Raw genomic sequence first — 23,740 nt, forward strand, 5'->3', positions numbered from 1 at the left:
CATAAATACATAAAATGTATATTTTAGGTATTAAAAGTGCTAAGGTGAAAAATAAAGCAGGTAAGATCAACTTTTTGAGGGGGGGGGGGAAGTTCTCCAATTTTAGATCACATGGTCAGGGAGAGCTGCAAGGAGGGAATGATACTTCAGTAAAGACTTGACAGAAGTGAGGGGATGAACCCCAAGCTATGAGGTTATCTGATAGAAGAGCATTCCAGGCAGAGGAACAGCAAATACAACAGCCCTGTGGTGGGAGTGGGATTAGTATGTGTAAGTAATAGCAAGGAAGCCACAGTGGCTGAAACCAAGTGGAGCATGAGAAGAAACAGAAGGAGATTAAGTTCGACAGGGGACTTCTCAGAAAGGGGACTTCTCAGAAAGGGGACTTCTCAGAAATTTTAAAGATTCTGGATTTCAGCTCTGAGTAACATGAAAGCCTTCTGGAGGGTTTAGGGAAGGGGGATATAGTCTCACCTACATTTTAAAGGTACTGCCTGGCTGATGTGTTGGGAAGCTGTAAAGAGTAAGCATTATGGAGACCAGTTAGGGAGCTACCGAATAACCCAGCAAGAGATAATGATGGCTTCAGAATGGTAGCAGGAGAAGTGGGAAGAGTTGATCAGTTTGTGGATATAGTATGAAGTTGGAGCTGACAGGATTTGTGGAGGATTATTAATGAAGTGGGCGTATAAAAAAGGAGTCAAGGATGATGTCACGGTTTGTGGCCTGGCAACTGGAAGGGTGGAGTCATCTTTTCCTAAAATGGATTAGACTCAGGGGAAGGGTCACTAGCTCAATTTTAGACACGCTAAGTTTGAGATGCCCCTTAGGTATCCAGTGGTAATGCATGAAGGTGGCAGAGGATACATCAGGCTGGAAGCCAAGGCTCAGGTTGGAGATTTATGAGTTATTCATTTATAGAAGGTGTTTATAGCCATGAGATTGGATAATTGGATGAGCAAGAAAAGAGGTTCTAGGACTAAATTTTATGGCCCTACAATGTTTAGAGATTGGAAACATGAGAAAAAATTCACAAAGAAGACTAAGAAAAAGTAGCTGGAAATATAAAAGCAAAACCTCTAATGAGTAGCACTGTACTTGGTTGGAAGACAAATGCCAATTGAATGAATAAATTAATATTTTAAATAATTTGAATGAATGAATGAATGAATGAATGAGGGTCTCCAGCCTCTGGCTTATGTCAGAGACTATTTCTCTGTAGAACACCTTTTCTGTGGTTGGTACTGGGGAAGGGGCTTGGGATACATTGGTGAATGAAAGACCATATTTGTCTATAGAAAACTACAGACTATCATCCCTTGACAAAGATATAAAAATCTGTTATAAATTGTTAACAAATTAAATCCAGTAATATGTATAAAGGACACTGTATCTTGACCAAGTGGTATTTTTCATAAAAAATCAAGGTTGGTTTAACATTCATAAATTCATCAATACAATTTACTAAATTAACAGAATAAAGAAGAACAACCACAGGACCTTCTGAATTGATAAAGAAAAAGCATGGATAAAATTAAATTCTCATTCATGACATAAAAAAATTCCCATCAAACTGTGAATAGAAGAGAACTTCCTCAATTTGATGCAGTCTTAAAGGAAAAAATATTATGACATCATGAGTAATGCTAAAATATTAAATGTTTTCTAAGAGCTAAAAAAACAAGGTTGTCTATGCTCACTTCTTCTAGTCAATAGTTGAATGTTATTTCTCCTTGTTATTGCAAAAAGAAAAATATGAGAAAAGAAAGAAAGAAACATAAAGATTAGAAAGAAGTAAAACCATTTTTATTCACAGGTGACATAAGTATGCAATATACTCTTCAAACCAATTATATTTCTCAGTGTTAGCAACAACTGAAAAATGGCATTTAAAAATAGTTTATGATAGCATCAAAAACATCAAAATCTTAGAAATAACCTTGATAAAAGCTATGAAAGACATCTATACTTAAAACTATCAAACATTGCTGAGATAAATTAATGACAACCTAAATAAATGGAAAGATGTACAATGTTCATGGATTAGAAGTTTCCATATTGGTAAGATGTCGAGTTTTCTAAAATTGGGATACAGATTCAGCACAAACCAAATCAAAATTTTAGTAAGCTGTTTTTTATACATATGGACAAGCTAATTCTAAATTTATATGGAAATGAAAAGACATAATTTAGTCAAGACAATAAGAAGATTTATATTATCTGATTTAAAGGCATACTATAAAACTACAATAATTAACATATCATAATATTGGCACCAGGATAGACAATAGAGTCCAAGAATAGCGCCACATATATATGGTAATTGATTTGCAATAAAGGCAGCACATTAATTTTACAGAGAAAGTAAAGTTATTGAAACATGATGTCATGTTTCAATAAACAATGGGATAGCTGTACTGAGAAGTGAACTTTGACCTCTACCTCATATCACATACAAAAAGCTGAGAAGGTTTATAGATCAAAATATTAAAGCTAAAATCATGAAGTGTCTAGAAGGAAACATGAGAAAATCTTCACAATCTAGGGTTAGGCAAGGATTTCTTTGGGTACAAAAGGCAACAATTATAAATGAAAAAAAATAAACTGAATACAATTTTTTAAAATTCTGCTCATCATGAAAGTAAAAAGACAAGTCACACATATTCTCCAAACTGGATATATCCTAAATGTCCATCAACAGGAGAATGAATAAAAAATTTGTGGTATATTCACCCAAAAGAATATTCCACAGTAACGAAATAAACAAACCACAACTACATGTAACATCATGAGAATGACCCAAATATAAAGCTGAGTGAAAGAAACAGACACAAAGAAGTTCATGATACATATTTCCATTCACAAGAAGTTCAAAACTAATCAATGGTAACAGAAGTCAGAATGGCTACCTTTTCAGGGGATTATTCTTTGGGAGGGGGCATAAGGGACATTTCTGGGGGCTGGTAATAGCCTATGCTTAGATCTGGGTAGCAAACTGTTCATTTTGAAAACATCCATCAAGCTGTATACTTAAACTAATAAACTAATCCTAATGGATACATATAAAATATCTCACCCAAGCAGAAACACATCCTTTTCAATTCTCACAGAATATTTTTTAAAAATTGACCATTTTCTAGGCCAAGGATCCACAATACAGCCTGTATGAACAAAACTATACTATACTAGATACCTTTAATGGCAAATTCCACAAAACCTTCAGAAACAAATGATTCTTATTTTAGAGAAACTTCTAGTGTATTAGAAAAGAGAAAGCAAACCCACTCATTAATAACTTAGGGGGTCTAATTCTAGCCTGGTGACTCTTCTTGTATGGCCTCCAAGCTAAGAACAGTGTTTACTTTTTCAACTAGTTGAAAAATTTTTTTGGGATATAGTAATTCAAAATCAGTCCAAAAACAAAATTTCACGAAAACACAGCCATATTCCTTCACTTGCTTTCACATAGCAATGGCAGAGCTCAACAGCTGTGACAGACACTGCGTAGGCCACAAAGCCTAAAATACTTACTACCTGGTCCTTTACAGCAAAAGTTTGTTGAGATCTATGACATAAAAAGCAAGTTTCAAAAAATTTCAAGGAATTGAAATCATAAATCCATATTCTGTGCTCAAGGAGCTATTAAATTAAAAATCCACAATAAATGGATAACTAGCATAAATCTCCATTCAGAAATTAAGAAAAACACTTCTAAATAACATAGGGGCCAACAAAATATTGGAAATTTAAAAATATGTTGTTAAATAATAATTTAAAAGGTAGATAATATAATTTCTATTTTGAAACAGTACTTAGAGGGAATGTGTGGGGTTAGATGCTTTTATCAGAAAGGAAGAAAGGCTGCAACTTAATGAGACAGGCATCCATCTTAAGAACTAATGAAAAACCAAAAGAATAAAATAAACTCAAAGAAGGAGGAAAGAAATAATAAAGAATAGTGCATGTTAATGAAGTGGAAACAAACATAATAGAGAGAATAACTAAGATTAAAAGTTGATTCTCTAAAAGCACAAATATATACCATTAAAGATAAAACGGTAACACAACTATAGATGCTTAGAAAATATGTATAACTTTATGCTCATACATTTGAAAATTTAAATGAAATGGCCAAATTCTCAGTAAAATACTGCTTAGCAAAAGTAGATACAAGATGGTATGTAAAAACCATAATTATATAAGCTTTAAAGTAATTGAATCACAGTGAAAAAAAGCTATTTTAATGAAAAAACTATACTAAATACTTTAATGGCAAATTCTACAAAACCTTCAGAAACATATGATTATTATTTTAGAGAAAATTCTAGTGTACAGAAAAAGAGAAAGCAAACCCACTCATTAATAACAAATTTAGGGGCCAATCTCACTCATGAACATGCATGATCATGCAAATCAATTCAACAATGAACAAAAATAATAAAACATCATGGCCAAGCTGGGTGTATATTCCCAAGAAAATATGTGAGGGTTTTCATTATAAAATCAATCTGTATACTTAGCCACATTAGATTAAATGTAAAATGTCATCTGATCGCTTCAAATGTATAAAAAATATTTCATAAAATTCAAACCCATTTATGAAAAAAATCTTAATACATATAAAATACCTAAAACAACAACAACAACAACAACAACCACAACTTGGAATAGAAGGGAATGTCTTTAATCTGTTAAAGAATATCTACCAAACTCTATGGCAACCACTAAACTTAAGGGTAAAACATTGAAAGCTTTATGTGAGACTGTGAAAGAGAGAAGAATGACCCCTAAATCACATCTATCAAAATTTGCACTGGAGATTGCCGTCATTAAAGTAATGCAAGAAATAGAAATAGAAGATTATGAATTAGAAAGTAAAACTGTCATTATTTCAGATGACATGATTATATTCATGAATCTCCAAAAGAATATACAAGAAAATGGTCAAAATATATTAAGAGGGATTATCAAGGTCAATGGATACCGAACAGACAGTGTGACTGAGGAACACTGGACAAGTGGAGCTGAATGAAAGAGCACATATGACGACTGCGGAAAGTTCATTTCTGATTCTACCTGGGATGTACTACCTGGTCAGGCAGGAATATTGAACTGTTAAGATGCGGCATGGTGGCATTTCTTCCATAACCATAATACTCAGGTCCAGGTATAAGGGGGAAGGGTAGTGCTTCTCACTTTATTCCTCCCAGGCCACGTGCATTTTTTTTTTTCTTTTGTTCCTACTGTATTGGTCTCTGATTTTAGACTTTAGTACTTTAGGAAGCAAGCACTCCTACCAGAAAAAGACCTGACAGTTCTCCTCAATTTGACATGGACATTACCACTGGCTATTAGGTTCCCCAGACAACTGGACACCAAGGCCTTGACACAGTGCCCGGCATGAGGCAGCCTCAATGGATACATGTTGCCTGAATGACTGAGCGAAGGCCTTGAGCTCCCAAGGCTCTGACTGGTGGACATTAATCAAACCTGTTGTCTTCCTTCAAATTTCTAGAATAAGATCTGCGTGACCATCTATCTTTTACTTCACAGAGATGCCTGAAAGGTCAGGGTGAAAGAGTGACAGGGATAACCCTGGGATCCTGAGCAGGTTTCTGCTGCCACACCTCTTCTTCTGTTTGGTGGGTTTGAGGAAAGGGCTCCATGATTAAAACACGGAGATGTGAAAACCACAAAGCTTGGGCAAAGCTCTTTTGAGATTGGGACCTAGGGCACAGAGGAAGCCGTCAGATCTGAGAAAACTCAAATGGAAGCAAAGAAGGTTGGAACTTAGTTCTACTAGTGATGACAACTAATGAATGTTTCCCTTTTATGACAGTACTGGGGGTGAAGGTAGGGGCAGTGGGCATCTTAGTTCCAAAGGGGAAAATCAAAGAACTACTACTCATAGTCTAAAATCATTCATCACTGCCTAGCCCAGTTAACAATGAATAACCCTTTTCCTTCTACCTTTAGCGATGCTACACTTTAAAAAAGTTTACTTAAAATATATTCCTTAAAAAAAAAGTATACTTCCTCCTAAACTTACACTAAAAGCAGTCCACTAATCAGCGAGGTGGAGTTGTGATAAAAGTATTCATGAAGAAAACACGACAAAAAACCCAGTAACAACAAAACAACAAACTAATGAATTTCTGATATAGAACAGAAAATGGATAAATTTAGGGATAAATTCTCTAATTCTGGGGGCAGTAGGCCTTGTTTCCTTCTCATATAGGAGTTCTGTATGAGCCTGTATGAGGCCTCCCCTGCATGGTTTCAGCCCACAGGGTGTGCAGGAATGGAGGAAAGTGCTCTAGCATGTGAAAAAGGGTCAAGAGAACGTGCCCTGTCTCTAGGACGAGACGTCTTTTCATGCTGAGGTAGCTCAGAGGTAGAGGATGAGAACTGACATGAAGCCGACTCCACCATTTACTACTTAGTGTACATTTGCATGCTGGCTCTGGATGGCCAAAGAAGGCAGGAGAAGGCAAAGGAGAGGAAGATGTATACATCAAAGACTGACTAAAAACAGGGGGAAACAATGTCACCTCTTGAGGAAAATCAATTGAGAAAGAATTCTCAGGAGCTAAATTGTGAAAGATAAAACAGGAGGTAGGAGTTGATAGGCTATAGATTTTTTCCATCTGTATTAAAGCTTATCTTATAAATAAATGTTTTTTATTATTCTCTGGCAACTGTTTATGGTGACTCAGATAGTATTTCAAAAACTAGAAAAAAAAAAGAATAACGTAAATCCCTTGCATCTAGGGAATTCCTCTAATTAGGAGTGGCAACAAATTAGAAATTTGACTTTGATATAACATCTTCAAATGACAGCTGCCTTTTCACAAAGTTCTCAGTGTTATTCCTTTACTAAAAATAACAATCACAACAATTATACATTACCAAAACAGAACATAGTACAGTAATCCATTTAATAATATATTTCTGTAAATGCTGCTTATTCAGTATTTTCAATTATCTTTTCAAAATAAATGATTCTTTACATATTCAAAACTTAACAACCCACTGTCCCTGAGAATCTCCCAGAGTATTTTAAAGTGTATGACCTTAACTTCAAAAAGGTTATTTAGTTAAGGTCAAAATAAATATTTAAGAAAATTGCATATTTGAAATATAAAGGAAATTTACATAACCATGTTGCAGTCAAACACACTACCTATATAATGAAGCTACACCAGCAAAAGATTTTCTTTTGAACACAGGTACCAATACTGGTTCCTCTTTTGTACCTCTCATGTGACCTCACATGTACAAATGATCTTGTGACTTCTGGTATATCAGCCTTAAATAGCATTTCTGGGCACCTGCTCCAGGTGAAGGTCCTGGGCTAGCTATCATCTGAAGAGGGGACATACAATAGCTGCTGAGTCTGCAAGGGAGCCAGATACTACCTTAACAGTAGGTGCCAGATACTACCTTAACGACTTCGGAAAAGATGGTCATCTAGGAATAAAAGGATCTAGCCAGGGCCTGTTGTCTTAAAGAGGCACTCAGAATCCCTGAAAAGATGCTGTATAGAGAGAAAACTTGGTCCGCAACCTAACTGAATATGACAGGTGAAGAAGCTAAGGTCCAAAGAACTGAGATCTGCCCAAGATACCCACCCATTTTTGGCAGCATCAGAGCTGGAATTTTGGGGTCCTATCTCCTATCCTATTACCCTTTCCTGCCTAAACCTCTCAGAAATGATTGAATCACCATCCATATTCCTCTCATGCCCATATCTACCAGGGTTGAGTAAGTAGAGTTTGGAGAACATTAACATGTTTTTCAATTACAAAATTGACACTCTGAGGTGAAAATGAGGACCCTTCACCAAAGCTTCCACCGTCTCGAATACTCCTGGTCAGGGCTGCTTCAGCACATCTACCCTTTGGTCACTTACCAGCCAGTCTCTAACGTGCCTGAAGATAAACATGCCAGAAGTGCTAAATCTTACCTTCACAAATTCATAAAAGCAAATGTTTTGAACACCAATGTTACTTTCAGTTACTGAAAGAAGGAAAGCAACATAGTCACAGACTGAATGCCAGGGTTTTACAAATCACTTTTCTGCAGAACTGGGTATTTTAAAAACTCTTTAAATCATTCAAATTCTGCTCTATATGCAAGTCTTCTCTGAATACTCACTTAGAAATAAAAGTAGAAAAAAATGTGTCTGACAATAGCACGTATCTTTTCTGTGACTGAAGACTATTGTGTCAATGTTTATGGAGATGGACTTATTTTGAAAGTAATTTCACAATGAAATGATGTTGCTAAGCACACTAATTTTTTTTTATTTGTTTGTTTATTTATTTTGCAAAAAGTTCAATAAAAAGCTCAAGAAGTGAGCAGGCACTTTCAGACACAAGGGTTATATGTGCTCACACAAGCATATCCACACTTCAACATACCATTTCGCAAATGCTGTGTATTAAGAGAACGCAAATTCTGCCAGACACATAATTTGTATATTTAAGGGAGGTGTATGGAATGAAAAAGCGAAATATGTTAAATTTCAAAGGACTTGGGAGCAATGCTGCCTGTGAGCTTGTATTACAAATAGTCCTACATTATTACATACGCTATTAATGAGACCAAATGAATAAAAGTACAAGTTGAATATGCATGACTCTATCCAATGAGGACTTTTGTGTACTGATGAGGTTTTATTTTCCTCCTAAAAAAGGATTAAAATTATTCTTAGAGAAGTATGGCTTCCCAGAGACCAGTAAAATAAATGCACTTAGACCACTGAGTCACACTACATTCAGATGAAGTTTACAGGTGCTGAAAGAATGCCTTTGACTCTACCCACAATTCTGAAATTTGTGCATAAACTGCCCACCTTCCAAGGGAATATTCCTCAACTTCAAGCAGCTATGTCATTACAGTTTCTAAGGAAAAATAATGATTTTGGTGGAGATCCCTAAAAGTAGGCAAGGTTAAATAAACCTTTTGAGTACAAAGCCTTCAATTCCATAGTAAGGAGTGCTAGTTAAAAGATTGGGGAATGGGTAAATTATTGCACCAAATGGCTGAGAATTAATCTCTGCTGACTAGCTGTAATCTAACAAGGCGTCTGTGTCCCAGGGAGCCCGCAGCATGTCCCTGGCGGTATGTGCAGTGTGTTGAGTCTGCGTGGCACCCTTTGTCCTCGCTCACAGGCGGCCTTTCCCCTCATTGTCCGTAATATCCTCATGCATCTGGGACGCGTGGAATGCATTCACACTAACAGACTGACCATTGTTTTCTCCCAGAAGCTTTGTTGAGCAAAGACTGCATCACGGTTACTGATAATTATATTGCTTAATTAATCAAGACAAAAAAAATTTGCAAATCATTGCCTGGTTGCCAAGCAGAGAGATAAAAATGACAACAATACAAGCTGAAGCAATATAACAAAAGTAACAGCTATCTGATCAGAAATTCTTATATAATGAAGCTATTAATGCTAAATCGGTTAATGTTAACATTGCTCCAGGTGTCTCTACTTAGATGCAAACAAAAAGGCTAACATTATGGATATAAAAGGCCAAATGTTGCCATGGATTCTGTAACCTGATAGAAAGGACAGCCTTTTCATTTGATTAGGGAATGCAATTTAAATACCAGGGACTGAAGCCAAACAAACAGACTTTCCCTCTACAAGCCTCTTGCATTCACCCTGGGGTCAGTGGTTGGTGAACAAAAGGTCAGCCACACTTGCCCTGGAAATGTCTGGATTAATTTTATTACATTGTAATGGTTTGTACTTTAAATGTAGGGATAACACTGAATTTCCAGTTGGCTATTATTGTCTCCTTCTCTTTAGGCTTTTGAATTGAAATATTAAGAAAGTGATTTGCTCAATACGTCTTGTCAGAATTTACAACCAAATTTATAAACTTACACACATTTTAAAACAAAATTTAAAAGGTATGTTAATACTTGTTTTCATGCATTTTAAGTGTAATACACTTTTTAAAAATCACTTTTGACACTATTAAGTGAACTGAAATACCTTTTATGTTTTTCATGTACTATAAAAATACAGGCGACATTTTTAAAACGTTAAGTGACATTTTAGAGGGCAATGTTGAAAATGAACTAATAAAGCCAGTTAATCCATACTAAATATTAAAGAAACACATTTTCCAGTTTTGAAAGCTACTGGATACTGAATTTATAGGTTCTCTAATACTAAAATTTTCAGTCTAATTCTTAAAATTAAAGTAGTGGACAAAACACAAATGTTATTAGTGCTAAGAGAATTTTCTTATAAAAATGAAAACATACATGAAGACTCGAATCAAAGATAATACAAATATTTAATATGAAACTTTTGTCATCTCCACTTCCTGAATAGAAAAGAGTACTCCCATTAGGTCAGGCCTCTCACCACCCACAGCAGGACTCTTCTGGATTCAGGAGTGACCCTACTGTATCTAGTCTGAGAAATAAGCATGTTATACTTGAGATTCATAATTTATCTATTTTCATGGTAGCAACTATAACAAAAATAATAATAGCAATAATAACGATAATATTTAGTTGGGCCAGGCACTGGTGCAAGCACTTTTCATTTCTTAGCTCACTTAAACCCTCATGACTTTAACACTTTAGATTGGTTATAAATTCCAGTAAATCTTAGTTATTTTAAAAGGAGAAAGTAATTAAGGAGGTAACTTTTAGCTCCTTTAGAAGAACAATTTGGAATGTAAATGAAAATTATTTTTAATGTAAAGCTTAAATACACAAGTCATTTTCTTGAGAAGCAGTAATTTAACATGCTAAATGTTTATTAAAAAAAAAACTTAAAAAAAACTCTCCTACTAATTCTGAAACAAAAACAAATCACTATATAAAGCACTGTTAAAGTACCTCTAAAGGCACGGCAAGGATCGAAATTGCAGCCAATTTAGTACACGGCACATAACCATTGGATTGTTCCAGCCATTCTCAAGATCAATACCAATTGACGTGGCTGAATTGATTCTGAGGCAAGGTGCTTCAATTGTTAAAAGTCATCACATGAGCTGTGCTACAGAGGCCCAACCTCTTCACGGACATGCCTGTAATCCTTTAGGACCCCTGTTAGCAGCAGTCAGAGACTTGGTGAGCAGTGCCTGTCCATCAGGCAAGGTCAATTTCTATAATCATAGCCATCCACAAAATGCTAGATATGATATGGGGTTCATTCAACTCTTATTATTAATCAATATGCCCAAAATTTAAAATTATAATTGTTTTAAATTACAAAATTTAAAAATTTTAAAATCATGTCTTCGACATGATAATTTTCAAAGAGGCTAAGTAATAAAATATGGAATTTTGTGCCCGTGATGAAAGATTCTTTGAAAATCCCAATTCTTAATTCCTATAGCATATGTAATTCATATACATGTAAGACGTTCATCACTTGGAAAAAAGTCCCCTTTAAAACATTTATGTCATCGTTTTTTAATAACAGTGAATATGGCAAATAGTATATAAGTTAATTAATAGTCAGTCAATGAGGTGAAAACATACCTCAGGTTTCTTTGTTATCGCGATAAAGAACATATGATTCTTCATTGGGTAAATAATGATTGAAACATCTCCGAAGGCAGTTGGGATAATACCCCTGCGGTAGTCCCTAGAGTGTTCAGACCAGACGATGTGGACCTCGTCATTCCCCAAGTGACGAAGCTGCAACGGCAAATTGGCTCTTTATTAATCAGAGTGATAACAAGCAGTTTATGAGGGGGTCGTGGCTTACAAATTGAATTATAATACTCAGAGGCAAAAATATTTCACTACCAAAAAAGGCTACAGTGCCAATGTCTTCTATGAGGATTTGAAAAAGCACAAGGGCAAGAAAGCACAGCTCACCGTCCATGAAACACATTGTACTAAGCATTGCAGGTACATTATGGCTGGTTGGGGAAAAGACCTTTACCAGGATTTTTTTTTTAATTGAATTTTACTCCTACATCAAAGCCTTATGCTTTATATTGCTGAGCATGTCTGAAAACAATTAGTCACATGAGTCTTTTATTCCATATTACAGTAGAGCTTAATAAGACTTAATTTAAGGGTAATTAAGAAAAACAGAATATGAACATAAGACTTTATAACACAGCTGTCACCAAATGTATAAAAATTAGACTTGTGACAAACTTTTAAGAAGTATGCATAAAATTATTTACTTATGAAAATAAATATTACAAAAATTAATAAGAACATTTGTACCTAGCATTTAAAGAGTATCTTATTGTATAGAAAGTATGTTCATACATATTGCTTGTTTAACCCTATGTTATCTAACAAGGAGGAAATGGGGCCTGGAAAGGCAGAGGCATCACCTGTCTCAGGGGCATAAGCGGCAGTGGCAGAGTGGGCCTAGAAACCTGGGCTGGGCTCCCAATTCAGCTCCGTTTCCACTGTTTGTGGCTATCTAAGCCTACACCAAAAGCTATTTGTGCTGTCATAGCTCAAACAGTTTAGCCCGCTAGCTTATCATTTTAGACACAGAGAGGCCATAAAGTTTAAAAACAAGTCAGCAACTTCTGGTCTCTCTGAGGGCCTTCTCATGCCTCCAAGGAAGGGACCTTGGAGAGTCCTTCCAGGGCCAACCTCTGTCATATGTGAGGACACCAGTGATAAAGCTGTTGCATAATGACGGCATGTCCTGGCTGGAGAAAGCCATATATAACATTATCGGAGTAAGCTCACTGAACATGTGACTAAAAGAAACCAGATTATAAAGATTAAAATATTGGCCAAAATTGAAGTCCTGAAACCATAAAGGCTGACTAGTGATAGCCCTTTGGCACCTACTGAGAATTCAAGGTTTCAATTCTCTCACCCGCTGCAAAAGAACACTGTCTACCACCATGGAAAAGGATCTCTTGCTTCCTAGCTTATTTAATGGATGAACCCTAAAAATTTCTAAATTCAGAGGTACTTTAATAAATAAAGATGTTATATCAAAGCTGATGTTTTAGTTTTGTCTTAAAATATGAAAAAAGAATGCTTTGGAATACTATTTATTTAAAATATGTCGGTATAAATACCATTTTCTTTATAGACTATTTGACCATAAAGAGAAAATCCGAGGTGACCCCAATATGGCCTCTTTTCCATTTACAAGATTATAAAGAAAGTTGGTTTGCTTCAATGGATTTCTTATTCTTCACTCTCTCATACTTCTATGGATGACTATACAAGTCAATTTTTTAAAAAGAGACTTGTACCTGTACTTTTGTGCCTTTTGTGAGGGGCGCACGATTTCATTGTGTCTGAATACAGGCTCTGGGACAAATGCAACTGTGGGTGCTGAGCACGAGTCACAGTGATCCAGAACAATTTAATGGCATCTATGACAATGTAAAATTACTCATTTCATCTTTTTTTTTCTTCTTCTCTCTCTCTCATATATTAAAGCCTAAAAGGGTAGCAAGCAATGCATTACATAAATAGACACTGGGTTCTCACAGTTACACTGAACATCTCTATTTCTCTCTTTCCATCTTAGATGTTAGAACTTTTCTTCCTTTTTTTTTTTTCCTTTTTAATAAAACATTCAAGGACCTCACAACACAATCCTGAAACGCAATGCTTTTAGAGTGAAACATGGTAGTCAATATCACCAGCAGCACAATAAAGGCATGTTTTCAAGGGAAATATGAATAGCATCAAATTAAAACTTCGGAGGAATTTAGACCAGCAGAAGGTAATTATGAGAGCTGGGGCTGCCCCAGAACTCACACCTATACCCCTCATCCTGTAAAGAAAGACAACCTTTCATGTGGTTCTGTGTCCCTTCTTTTAATGCTGACACAAATGTCTTAACAAGATCAACCTACCTACTAAATAGCCTTCAAATGTGGGGCTGCCACCTAATGCCAGCACCCTCTGTGTGACCTCTCCTGTGATCATGCCTGTGGATCCAGAAGTGTATGTTGCAAGGCATTAGCTTAGAGGTAAGGTAATACAGTGATTATTTAAATTTTGCAGTTACTCTCACTTTTCTAAATTAGGTTATTCAATTATATAACCCAAGTAAGTCTTTCCTAATTCTGTTTGCAACTGTATTCTCAGAGCTACAGCAAGGGAGAATAGTATCGCACTAATAGAACCATCTTCCTAGTGTGGAAATTCTGTAATTAAGGAAGAGCTACTTTTGTGTGTTAATAATACAATACTCATCATCTCAAAACTGCTTTCAATGTCATGTGCCTCAGACCTCTGGACACATCACAGTTTAACTAGCTAACTCACAGAACTAAAACCTAAGGCCTCAGGACAAATTGGCTGATAAATGTGGAGCACAGAGCAGAAAAAACCACTTTTGCCAATGATAAGAATACAAGCAGGTAAAATGAATAGAATTTACCTGGCCATGTTGTCAGCCATATTAGAACATAAGGGAATACTCTGGAAACTTCAAAGTGTTGCTCAATTTAAGGGGGTTTCATTATTAAGACATCATTTTGTGAGTTTGGGAAAGTTTTCATTAGAGGCCCTCAAATCAGATCTACCACTGAGTTCTGTGCACACAAGCCAGGCTGATGTGACTTGTGTGTAATCTGAGAGGAGACTAAGGAGTCTCGTCCTGGAATAGAGCTGTCATTCACGCCAGCTACTGCTTCAACTACACAACAGGCTCCAGAATGTGCAGGTGCTTAACAAGCTCAAAACAAACGTTTGGTTCTTAAGTCTTAAGAAATCAACTGCATGTCCTGCCACTTCTCGTCCTGACGGAGTTTTAAAGTCCCTTGCCTGGGCCATTCTGCCTGCTGCTGCCAGGCAGCAGGCACTGGTGACACTGGTCATGGTACACACCTAATAGGCTGACCTCCTTTCCCGACTAATTGCATTACATCGCCAGCTGGCTCCAGAAGGAGTCGTCTGTTTGATTGAAGAATTCCTGCTCCTCAGTGGGCCCGGCTGCTAGTTTTACTAAGTAACAGTCAGGCCTGACATCCCCATTGTTCAGCTGACAGTGTGCCCATCCTAAAATCTAAGTTTTATTTGTAAATTAACCAAGAAACTTCCTGCCAGAACAGTGCTGCCTGGAGACTGATAATGTGGGCCTTTCATCCCTTTTCACTCGTACTGTATCACTGCCAATTTGTTTTTTATGCGGCTGGCCAGCCTGAGGCTATAAAAACCTTGTAAGACATAAGTGCAATTATAGTCCTGGAGTCAAATGAATTGGACAAATCCAATAGCACAGCTCTGTCCTCACTCTGCAAACCCCTACAGCAGTTAGATTAGCTGTGAAAAATCTAATCTAGCTAGAGCTAACAAATTTCTGCAGTGAAGGATCAAGAGTTCAGTGTGGGGTTGCAACCGGATTGCAGAATTGAAAAAGTGCCCCCATGACAGGGGCAAAAGAGAACATGAATCACTTTAGAATTTTGTAGCTCATTTTTAAGCTGTTAGAGACAATTTAGTTAGAATAAGACAAGGAACTGTGGGCTGCTGTTACTGTGACTGATTTTTAGTCTAGCTGTGAGACATCCTGACAAAGAGAGTTTGTCACTAATGATGTTAAATCTTGGAGCTGCAAAAGGTATCAGCTGAATGTTGATTATTACAGTAGGGAATCTTTCAAGCAGGCCAAGCCTTGGAACATTATTTATCCCATGCGTTTTAGCAAGAAAACACTCTGCCTTTTCTTTAAAAAGACAATCCTTCTTTACTTAGGAAATAATTTTTAGAAGTATTTTATATATGAATCTACCTTTTAACAAAATAGTTTTTAGTCATGAGAAAATCACAGAATATAGTGACACATTTGCAGAGTAGGAGCAATTTACAAGGTACTGCAAATAAAGCAGATGTATAAATCTCAGACTTCGTAATCTGAAATAGATTCTCTGAGGGCAGGGTCCCCTTCACCAAGAATACCACAACCAGGGCAGCAGCCATCTAAACCCAAGACATGGAGGCAGTTCCTCCACCTGTGAGAGTCAGCTCATGGCCAGCGGGAGGCCATGCTAACAAAGGGACCAGGGAGTGAAAGCCAACTATGCTTTGAGTATCCGAGACACTTGGTCACTGTGAGAGTTGTCTGTGAATGTGCTGTGACCTGAGTTCTGAGGTCTCATGAGGAGACTCACTGGTGTCCACCACGAATGTGGTCCAGAGGTCTGCAGCTCCAGCGGTGGAAATACAAAACCACACTCGCAGTGGAAAGGACTCAAGCAGGTACAGTGAAGTACATTGGCCAATATCAATCATCTGCCTAATGGGGCAGGAGAATAAAAGAATCACTTAGACCAACAGGCAATGATGAGGGCTGATGGTTTGAGATCTTACCAAGCACAATGCTAAGCAGTGTTATAGGCATTATCTATTTACTTCACATCAAGTCTGTGACATAGGCTGTTTTTAATCTCATTTAAAAGATGGGGAAAGTGAGGCACAGGCTGGTGAGGCAAATGGATACACACTTGAGCCCAAGTCTGCCTATCTCCCTACTCTGGCTATCACAACCACACCAGACCCCCACAATGGCCAGCCTTAGTCAACATCTGAATGACCTGTTTTCCAACCCACTCAGGTGCTGTCCTCAGTTCCTTGCATGTTTGTAGGAAGAGAGTGGAATGTGAGGCAGGGATTCTAGGTTCTGCTACCCATTAGCAGGTTAATTGCAGTTCTTCCTCTTATTTGTAAAGAGGGTTAGATTTCTAGGCTTCCTTCCCAGACAAAAATTCCTCTTCCTTTTGGGTGTTCCTCACTTCTAACAGAGGGTTACCTGAGGTGAACATCCTGCAGTTTGGAAAGCACACGGCTGTGCTCTCCTGGGGGGTTTCCTCATGGGCCTGGCAGGGGTGGGGGAGGGGTCCTTTGAATTCTAGAGAAAACTGTCCATAGGGCCAAGCTGAAGGTGAATATAAGTGCCAAAGGTGGGACCACTGGACAGCAGCACACCTGCATTTGTCATTTTGATAGACATTGCCAAATTGCCCCTGAGCAAGCCTGAGAGATACTTGCCTTCTCAGAGCTCTACCAGTAGAGTCATTACATCTTATGACATTTGCTAACCTGAGAGATCAACAATGTTATTTTCTGTCAGTTAACAGTCATGTGAGGTAAGATCCAAAAGTAACATTTAAGATCCTTCCTTTTCCTAAATCTTAATCTCAGGATTTAAGATCCATATGATTGATTGCTTTTCATATATTTATCTAGCCTGTGACAAGCTGGATATTTCAGATTAACTACAACTGTAGTTTGAGAAGAGTGAAACTGAGGTCGCTTCCAGAGTTAACTGACCTCACTGCATGTTATGCCATGGTCTTTGTTCGGTTCTAGGAGAGCCTCACCTACAAACCAGGGTCCCTTACCTTTTTGGTGAGTGAATCATCTGAGTCCGACGGCATCCGAGTAGAAACGTGGAAAATCACTTCCACGGTTGAGGTAGCATAGTAAGGGGCAGTCTGCCCTGTGCTGCCGTTGCGCTGAAGTCCACCCATGAACCCACAGTGGGTGGAGAGATCCACCTGACACAGGTCACAAGAAAGAAAAAGAGCCAGGGTTAAATATTAGCTGATCTTATTCACTAAGTAGAAACGCGGATTTTAAAAAATCTAATTACGTTTATCTCTATAGCTTTTAGATGGAAACAAATGTAATACAAAGTTAGACAAAGTTAAAATATTAAAGAAATATTAACAATGAAAGTGCTCCATAATCCTACCAATTTAAGAAAGCCACTATTAAAAGTTTAGTGCACACTTTTTTCCTCCTGTACATATGTATTGAGGTTATATATATGTGTGTGTGTATTTATGTACACAAAAATTATGTGCACATAAATTATGTGTACATAAATACACATAATTTCTGTGTACATAAATACACAAGCAGTTTCCATATTGATGTTTTTATGAAGTTTTCTGCTTACTGCTGGTGTAGTCAAACCAGAGGAGCATTCAAAGCAGTATTTCTGTAGGATGTTGGGTCAAGGGATATAGATGTTTCAAAATTTAGCACCTATCGCTAAACTGTCATTCAAAAGGATGGTTCCAGTTTACACCACTGCCAAAAGTCCATGAGTCATAATTTTTTTCAGGCTATGGTGTGAATGTTTACTTCTTATTGCCTAGATCCATTTTTTTTTCTTTTCATACAGTAGTAGTCCTTCAGTAAAGCAACTATTCTAACACACAATATATACACTGAATTAATTAATGTTCTAGTCTTTAAACTCTAGTTAAGATTGTATGATTTAAAAAACATTAAATAATAAGTATATTGTATGACAAAGAAATAACCTTATTAGTAATAACAATGATTTACTGGAAGTGTAATAACTCTTTTCAAGTAAGACCTACTTGATCTTTTAGAAAGTATATAGTCATGACCTTAATGTATTCTTACCCTGTCCCCTTGCTAACTTCAAATCTCAGAGACAAGTCTTCCCTGTGCACTTAGAGTTTCCCGCAGCACAGATAACCAAGAAACCAAAAGTAATAATAAGAAAAATTATTTTAGATATGCCAATTTCCGTTTTAACTACTCTGAATTCTTTTAGATTCTGGGAATATATTTTCCTTTAGATTTATGTTCCTTGAGACAAATGTGTGTGTGTGCGCGCACACACGTGTATAATGTGTATAAATGTATGAATGTCTTTCAGAGTATCATTTAGTAAAGTAAAACAAAGTTTTTTCATTAGTAGTTATCCTGTTTCTGTCCTAGGGAAATAGGTTGATAGCTAAATAATCATGACTACAATATTCTCTCCAACTTTTGACTTCATCCAACTCTTCACATTTTTACCAATCAAGTCATTGATTTCTTCTCATTCTTCATATTGTGACAAAAGCCATTGCTTCTCTGTCCATTTGTCTTCTCTTACTATAAACTGTTTATGGCTGGGTGAGCTGATCTATTTAGTTCTGATAAAAACCAAATGAAATAGTATTAAGAGGAAAGTTAAGGAAACCAAAGTTCACATATAAAGTACTGAAAAGCAACTAACAGAAGATGTCAAATTCCATACATTTTTCAACTCCAGAACTCTACCCATGCTATACTTGAATTTGAAAACATATGTAAAAACATATATAATCAATGTCTAATTTATAAACATCTTTAAGTAATGCCAGTCAGCAAACAACTGCTAAATGAAATGAATTACCTCCCATCCAAGTCCAGCAACAAAGTCTTCATATGCTTGGCTTCCTCTTTCATTAGACAGGATTGAACACTTGTCTTCTTGACCTTCAGCAATGTAAAACACTGCAATTTTGTGTGTTTCACGGCTATAAATTTTTAAATTTAAATGAGTGAGGATTCTTAGATATAAAATTTTATTTTACTATAACAACCAGTCACTGCTCTAAGGTTCCATCCATGATCTCATTTATTCTCTGAAACCACCCTAATGAAACAAGTATCATTATCATCTCCTCCCTTGTAAAGGTGGTTAAAAAGAGGCACAGAAAGTTTTTTAAAAGCACACACAGCAAGCAGGAGACCAATAACTGAAGCAGGGCAGTCTGGTTCTTGAGATTATTCTCTCCAACAGATGATATTCTTAGCAGCATGTTATTTGGCATACTATTTGACAAGGTCTCTTCATTTTTGGTTAAAAAATACCTTTGAAAGCATTTCAAATATACATCAATTGTGAACAGATCCATGTGACCACCCATATTTCATTTTCTACACTTTCAGCTAAGGATATTGGAACTCTAAAACATGCCAGGACTTTACGAGAAACAAAAACTTCTTCCCAGCAGAACACACTTACATTCTCTGGGAGAGGTATACCCTCTCTGTGCTCTGACTAATCTGAGGGTGCTTGGTAGAATAGACAGCTGTCTACAGGGAAACCTCTTTAGCCATGTACACCCTTCATCCATTTCTTGCATGATGGATTTTGGGCACTTTGATGTTAAATTGAGTAAACATAATATGGGCGTTGAGGAAAGGAGCCCTCCCTTTTCACTTTTTGTACATCTACTATATCCTTGGTATATAGTAGTTGCCCAGTTAAATCTCTGATAAACTGTCCAGAGATATGATGATATATTTAAAAGTATTAGTGACTAATTTCTACAAATTATACCTTGGAGTAAAGTGTCAAAATAACTGGACCTATACCAAATAATTTGGTAACAGTTTAGAGATGAATACACTGTTCTCATTGAAACAGAGCTTTAATCAAGGATCACTCTGTCCACAGATAGTTTCTATCTTCTAAAAGTCTGGATTACTATTTCTAGAGTAGTTCCATTCTTCTCCTTAATTTCGCATTACATTCTGAAAAATCTCATAGAAAAAACTATCAAGTGATTAAACAATGTAAAATATTTTTATTGTCTAATTGTTCAATATCTCAACATTGTAATCTGATTAGGACATTGATATTCGTGAAAGTTGGGCTCCATATTTTATCTTATTCTCAAACATTTCCTTCCGTAGTTGTTTTTCTACTAACAAGGAGAATGAATTGAAACTCAACTAAAAAGTCATAAATAAATGGAGGAGGAGAGCACCCTTCTCCTATTCATCCAGATGGCTTATTTATTTCTCCCACAGTTTACATGAAATAAACACAGAAGAAAAATTAGAAAATGTAGCAAGGAAATAGAATAAAAAACACTTATAATATCAATATATGAGAAAAAACATAACACTATTTTTAGGATGCATTTTTGCATACAAAAATGAGAAGCTACTATATTCTATTTTGTAACTGATTTTTTCACTTAAAATATTTATGAACGTTTTATTGTATAAAATGTACATAACTAAAATTCTCTGTTTCAACCATTTTTGAGTATGAACACTTTATTACCATGTGATTTTATAACTAAGCTATTAATAGTTATATAACATTCCATTATAGTAATATACCACATCTCAAATCCTCATTATAGGATATCGAGGTTGCTTCTATTTTTAAAAACATTTTTCACATTATTTTTGATATGTCCTTAAAATAAATTCATAGTAATGAAATCTTGATCATCACTCATTTTTAAGGCCTCTGATGCACACTGTCCTGTTGCCACTAGAAAGGGTGGACATCCTGAATGCCCTGACTGATGTGGCGTGAGCACACTCTTGGGAGGACTCTCTTGATGAGAACAGGTGCTATGAGGAGAGGTAGGTTTTGTAGGGATGGATTCCAGGCATCTAATATTCTTGTACAGACTTTGTGCTCCCAGACAGTCAGTAAGCTTGTCCTCATGCAGTTTGCAGCTCTGAAATGCAACACCATTTACTCCCTAAGCAACAGGCAGGGTATACTGGCACCCTAGAAGCTGACTGGCTTATTCTAAGAGCTATAATAATCTGGGGGCTCAGATGATAACAGAGATCATAACCTATGACCTAAAAGACGGTCTCTTTGACAAAAGGGGAAAAAAAGTATAGTTATTCCATTTCTTTTGGCAGTTCTCTCTTTATATTTAACAGTCCTCAGCATTTAATTTTTCTCTATCCTGTATATTTTACACACATAAAAACAATCTCAGGTTTATCTGAAATATTTTTGTTTATTCTCCTTAAAGTCTAAGCTCTTTACATTGTAGCTGCTCGCAGGTCCTTGAGTCCTCATTAATTCAATGTGTGAGCACAGGAGAGCTAAGTCCCAATGACTGCCTGACTGATGTAGGTGTGAGGAAAGATGACCTTTAGTTGTAAACATTCATCAAATTTCACATCCTCCAAAATGTTAGCACCGCAGAGAGCCTGCTAGGATGTAGATGCTGTGTCTGGCCTTATTAGAGGCAGGCTTTTGAAATGATAATTAGCAGCATCAACAGCACTTCATATCCATGAGCTGCACGACCAATGCATGAAAGAGCAGGTAATTCAGGAACACACATACATAAAACCAACCATTTCCTTTTTCTCATTAGAATGTATTTTTCTTATTAAGAATAGAATAGAATAGCTCAGTTTCCTTGTGCTGTTACATTAAAAAGCCAAACAAAGGAGAAAATGATTTTAACTTTCACCTTACCATGTGCTGGCAAGAGGCATTAATATTTAAAAGGAGAGCTCACTGTAATTTGTATGTATGGTCATCACACTATTTATATCTTTGCCAACAGTATATAAATGATAGTTGCAAGATAGACTCTACTTTTCCTAAGAACATGCTAAGCAGGAACTATGCCTTGACAGCAGGGAGATAAATTGGTATCAGAAATAAATAGAATATCCTAACTGAAAGTTGAGAGACAAGGTGTGCTAACTGACCAATACACAAAACAATCTAGATTTCTCATAGCTGAAGAGTCCCTGATTTATTTCCATTAAAAACAATGACAACAACAACAAAACCTTGGAAATATCCTTTACCATAAAATAAGTTGATAACTTTTTAGATGTCAAGACAACACTAAATCCAGGAATTGGGGTTTTAAGTGAAAGTTAATCGAGGAGCAGAGGATTTGCCAATCAGCTCTCCAAAGCCATATTTTATACCAACAGCACCCCGGGGAGCTAATTCAATTGTACCTCACGCAACTAAAGTGCATTAACACTCAACAAATTGCCCACAATTACAAGATACCAGTGTATTCACTTAATACTGAGAAGCTTGGAATAATTCAACATATGCTTGAAAAGCTGAGTTTGGAACCCAAGTGATTACATGTTTAATACTGGAGGACAAGTGGGAGAGGGAAGTGAACCCTGAGTCTTTCAGAAGAAATCCCTCACAGAATTTCCACAGAGAATTCAATCTCTATTCCTCTAGAGAAAACGAAGCACAACAACAACTGGGAAACTGAATATGATGGAGGGCAATGTGAGGAATAATGGCACTGGGTTTTTCATCTCTAATGAGAGATCGAATAATATTCCTACGGGGAATAAGAGAGGAATAAAAGCTGTTTTTAAAATGAGTTTTTTAAAAACTACGGATTGAGGAAGCAGTTTGTTCAAGACTTTTGAATACCTGTTGTGTGCTAAGTACTACATTTACTTCACTGAGATATTTTGTACACAGTTCCCCAAATCAAAAACTGGTTGTGAGCTCATCTTTGGAATTGCTTCTATGATTGTATGAAAAAGGGATAGATCTGAGATTTAGCTAGCTCTGGAGAATGAGGCTTACATTCAGGAAGTTACTAATTACAACACACTGATTTGAACTCTACCAACACTGTAAAGCTGAAACTACAGAATGCCAGCACATGGGCACACAGCACAGGTTAAGAAGTCAGAGTCGCTTGTTTCAAACACAAAATGTGCAAGCACAGGGAGGATGTGTGACCTAGGTAAGGCTCTGTTTCTTATCAGAAAAAGAGGTGGCCATAGAAGTTAAATAAGAATGAATGTCCACTGGGTGTCACATGCAAGGTCCTCAATCAAAGGCACAGATTAGGTGGGAGTACTGACCTCTTAGTGTAGCAAACATGTAAGTTTATTGCTCAAGGGTAAAAATATCAAAAGTATGGCATGTGCAAATGTCACCAGATTCTATGTTACAAAACTACCCTTCAGTGTCTCTGCAGGTGTCATCCTTCCTGCAGCTATAGTTGTCATCTATGCACACACAAAGACAGACAGGAATGAAGTGGTTTGATAAACTTCACGTACCACTGACGGGAGTCTAAATTTTTTAGCTCTCTCAATAATTTTGAATTTTTCTTCAACAGATGAAAATTCTTCCTATAAAGATAAAGGGATAAAAATCATGTAATCACAGAGCAATATTGCCCTTTCCAGTCAATCAATTGACAAACTTACCTATCATCCATCCATCTACCCATTCATTGCCCACATC

General features: G+C 36.6%; 1 protein-coding gene across 5 annotated transcripts in view; it reads right to left on the minus strand.

The window, feature by feature from the left end:
* RALGAPA2 (Ral GTPase activating protein catalytic subunit alpha 2) overlaps positions 1 to 23,740 on the minus strand; it is a 284,872-nt gene that overhangs the window by 77,874 nt on the left and 183,258 nt on the right. For all 5 annotated transcript variants that reach the window (XM_036229723.1, XM_036229721.1, XM_036229724.1 and 2 more), the window contains 4 exons: positions 23,554 to 23,625; positions 19,130 to 19,253; positions 17,331 to 17,486; positions 11,521 to 11,679 (listed from right to left, as the gene is read on the minus strand). In XM_036229723.1, the coding sequence (XP_036085616.1) occupies positions 11,521 to 11,679; positions 17,331 to 17,486; positions 19,130 to 19,253; positions 23,554 to 23,625 (511 nt within the window). The remainder of the gene's footprint in view (positions 1 to 11,520; positions 11,680 to 17,330; positions 17,487 to 19,129; positions 19,254 to 23,553; positions 23,626 to 23,740) is intronic.

The sequence above is a fragment of the Rousettus aegyptiacus genome, unplaced genomic scaffold, assembly GCF_014176215.1.
Source record: "Rousettus aegyptiacus isolate mRouAeg1 unplaced genomic scaffold, mRouAeg1.p scaffold_m13_p_12, whole genome shotgun sequence".
NCBI classification, from domain to species: domain Eukaryota; kingdom Metazoa; phylum Chordata; class Mammalia; order Chiroptera; family Pteropodidae; genus Rousettus; species Rousettus aegyptiacus.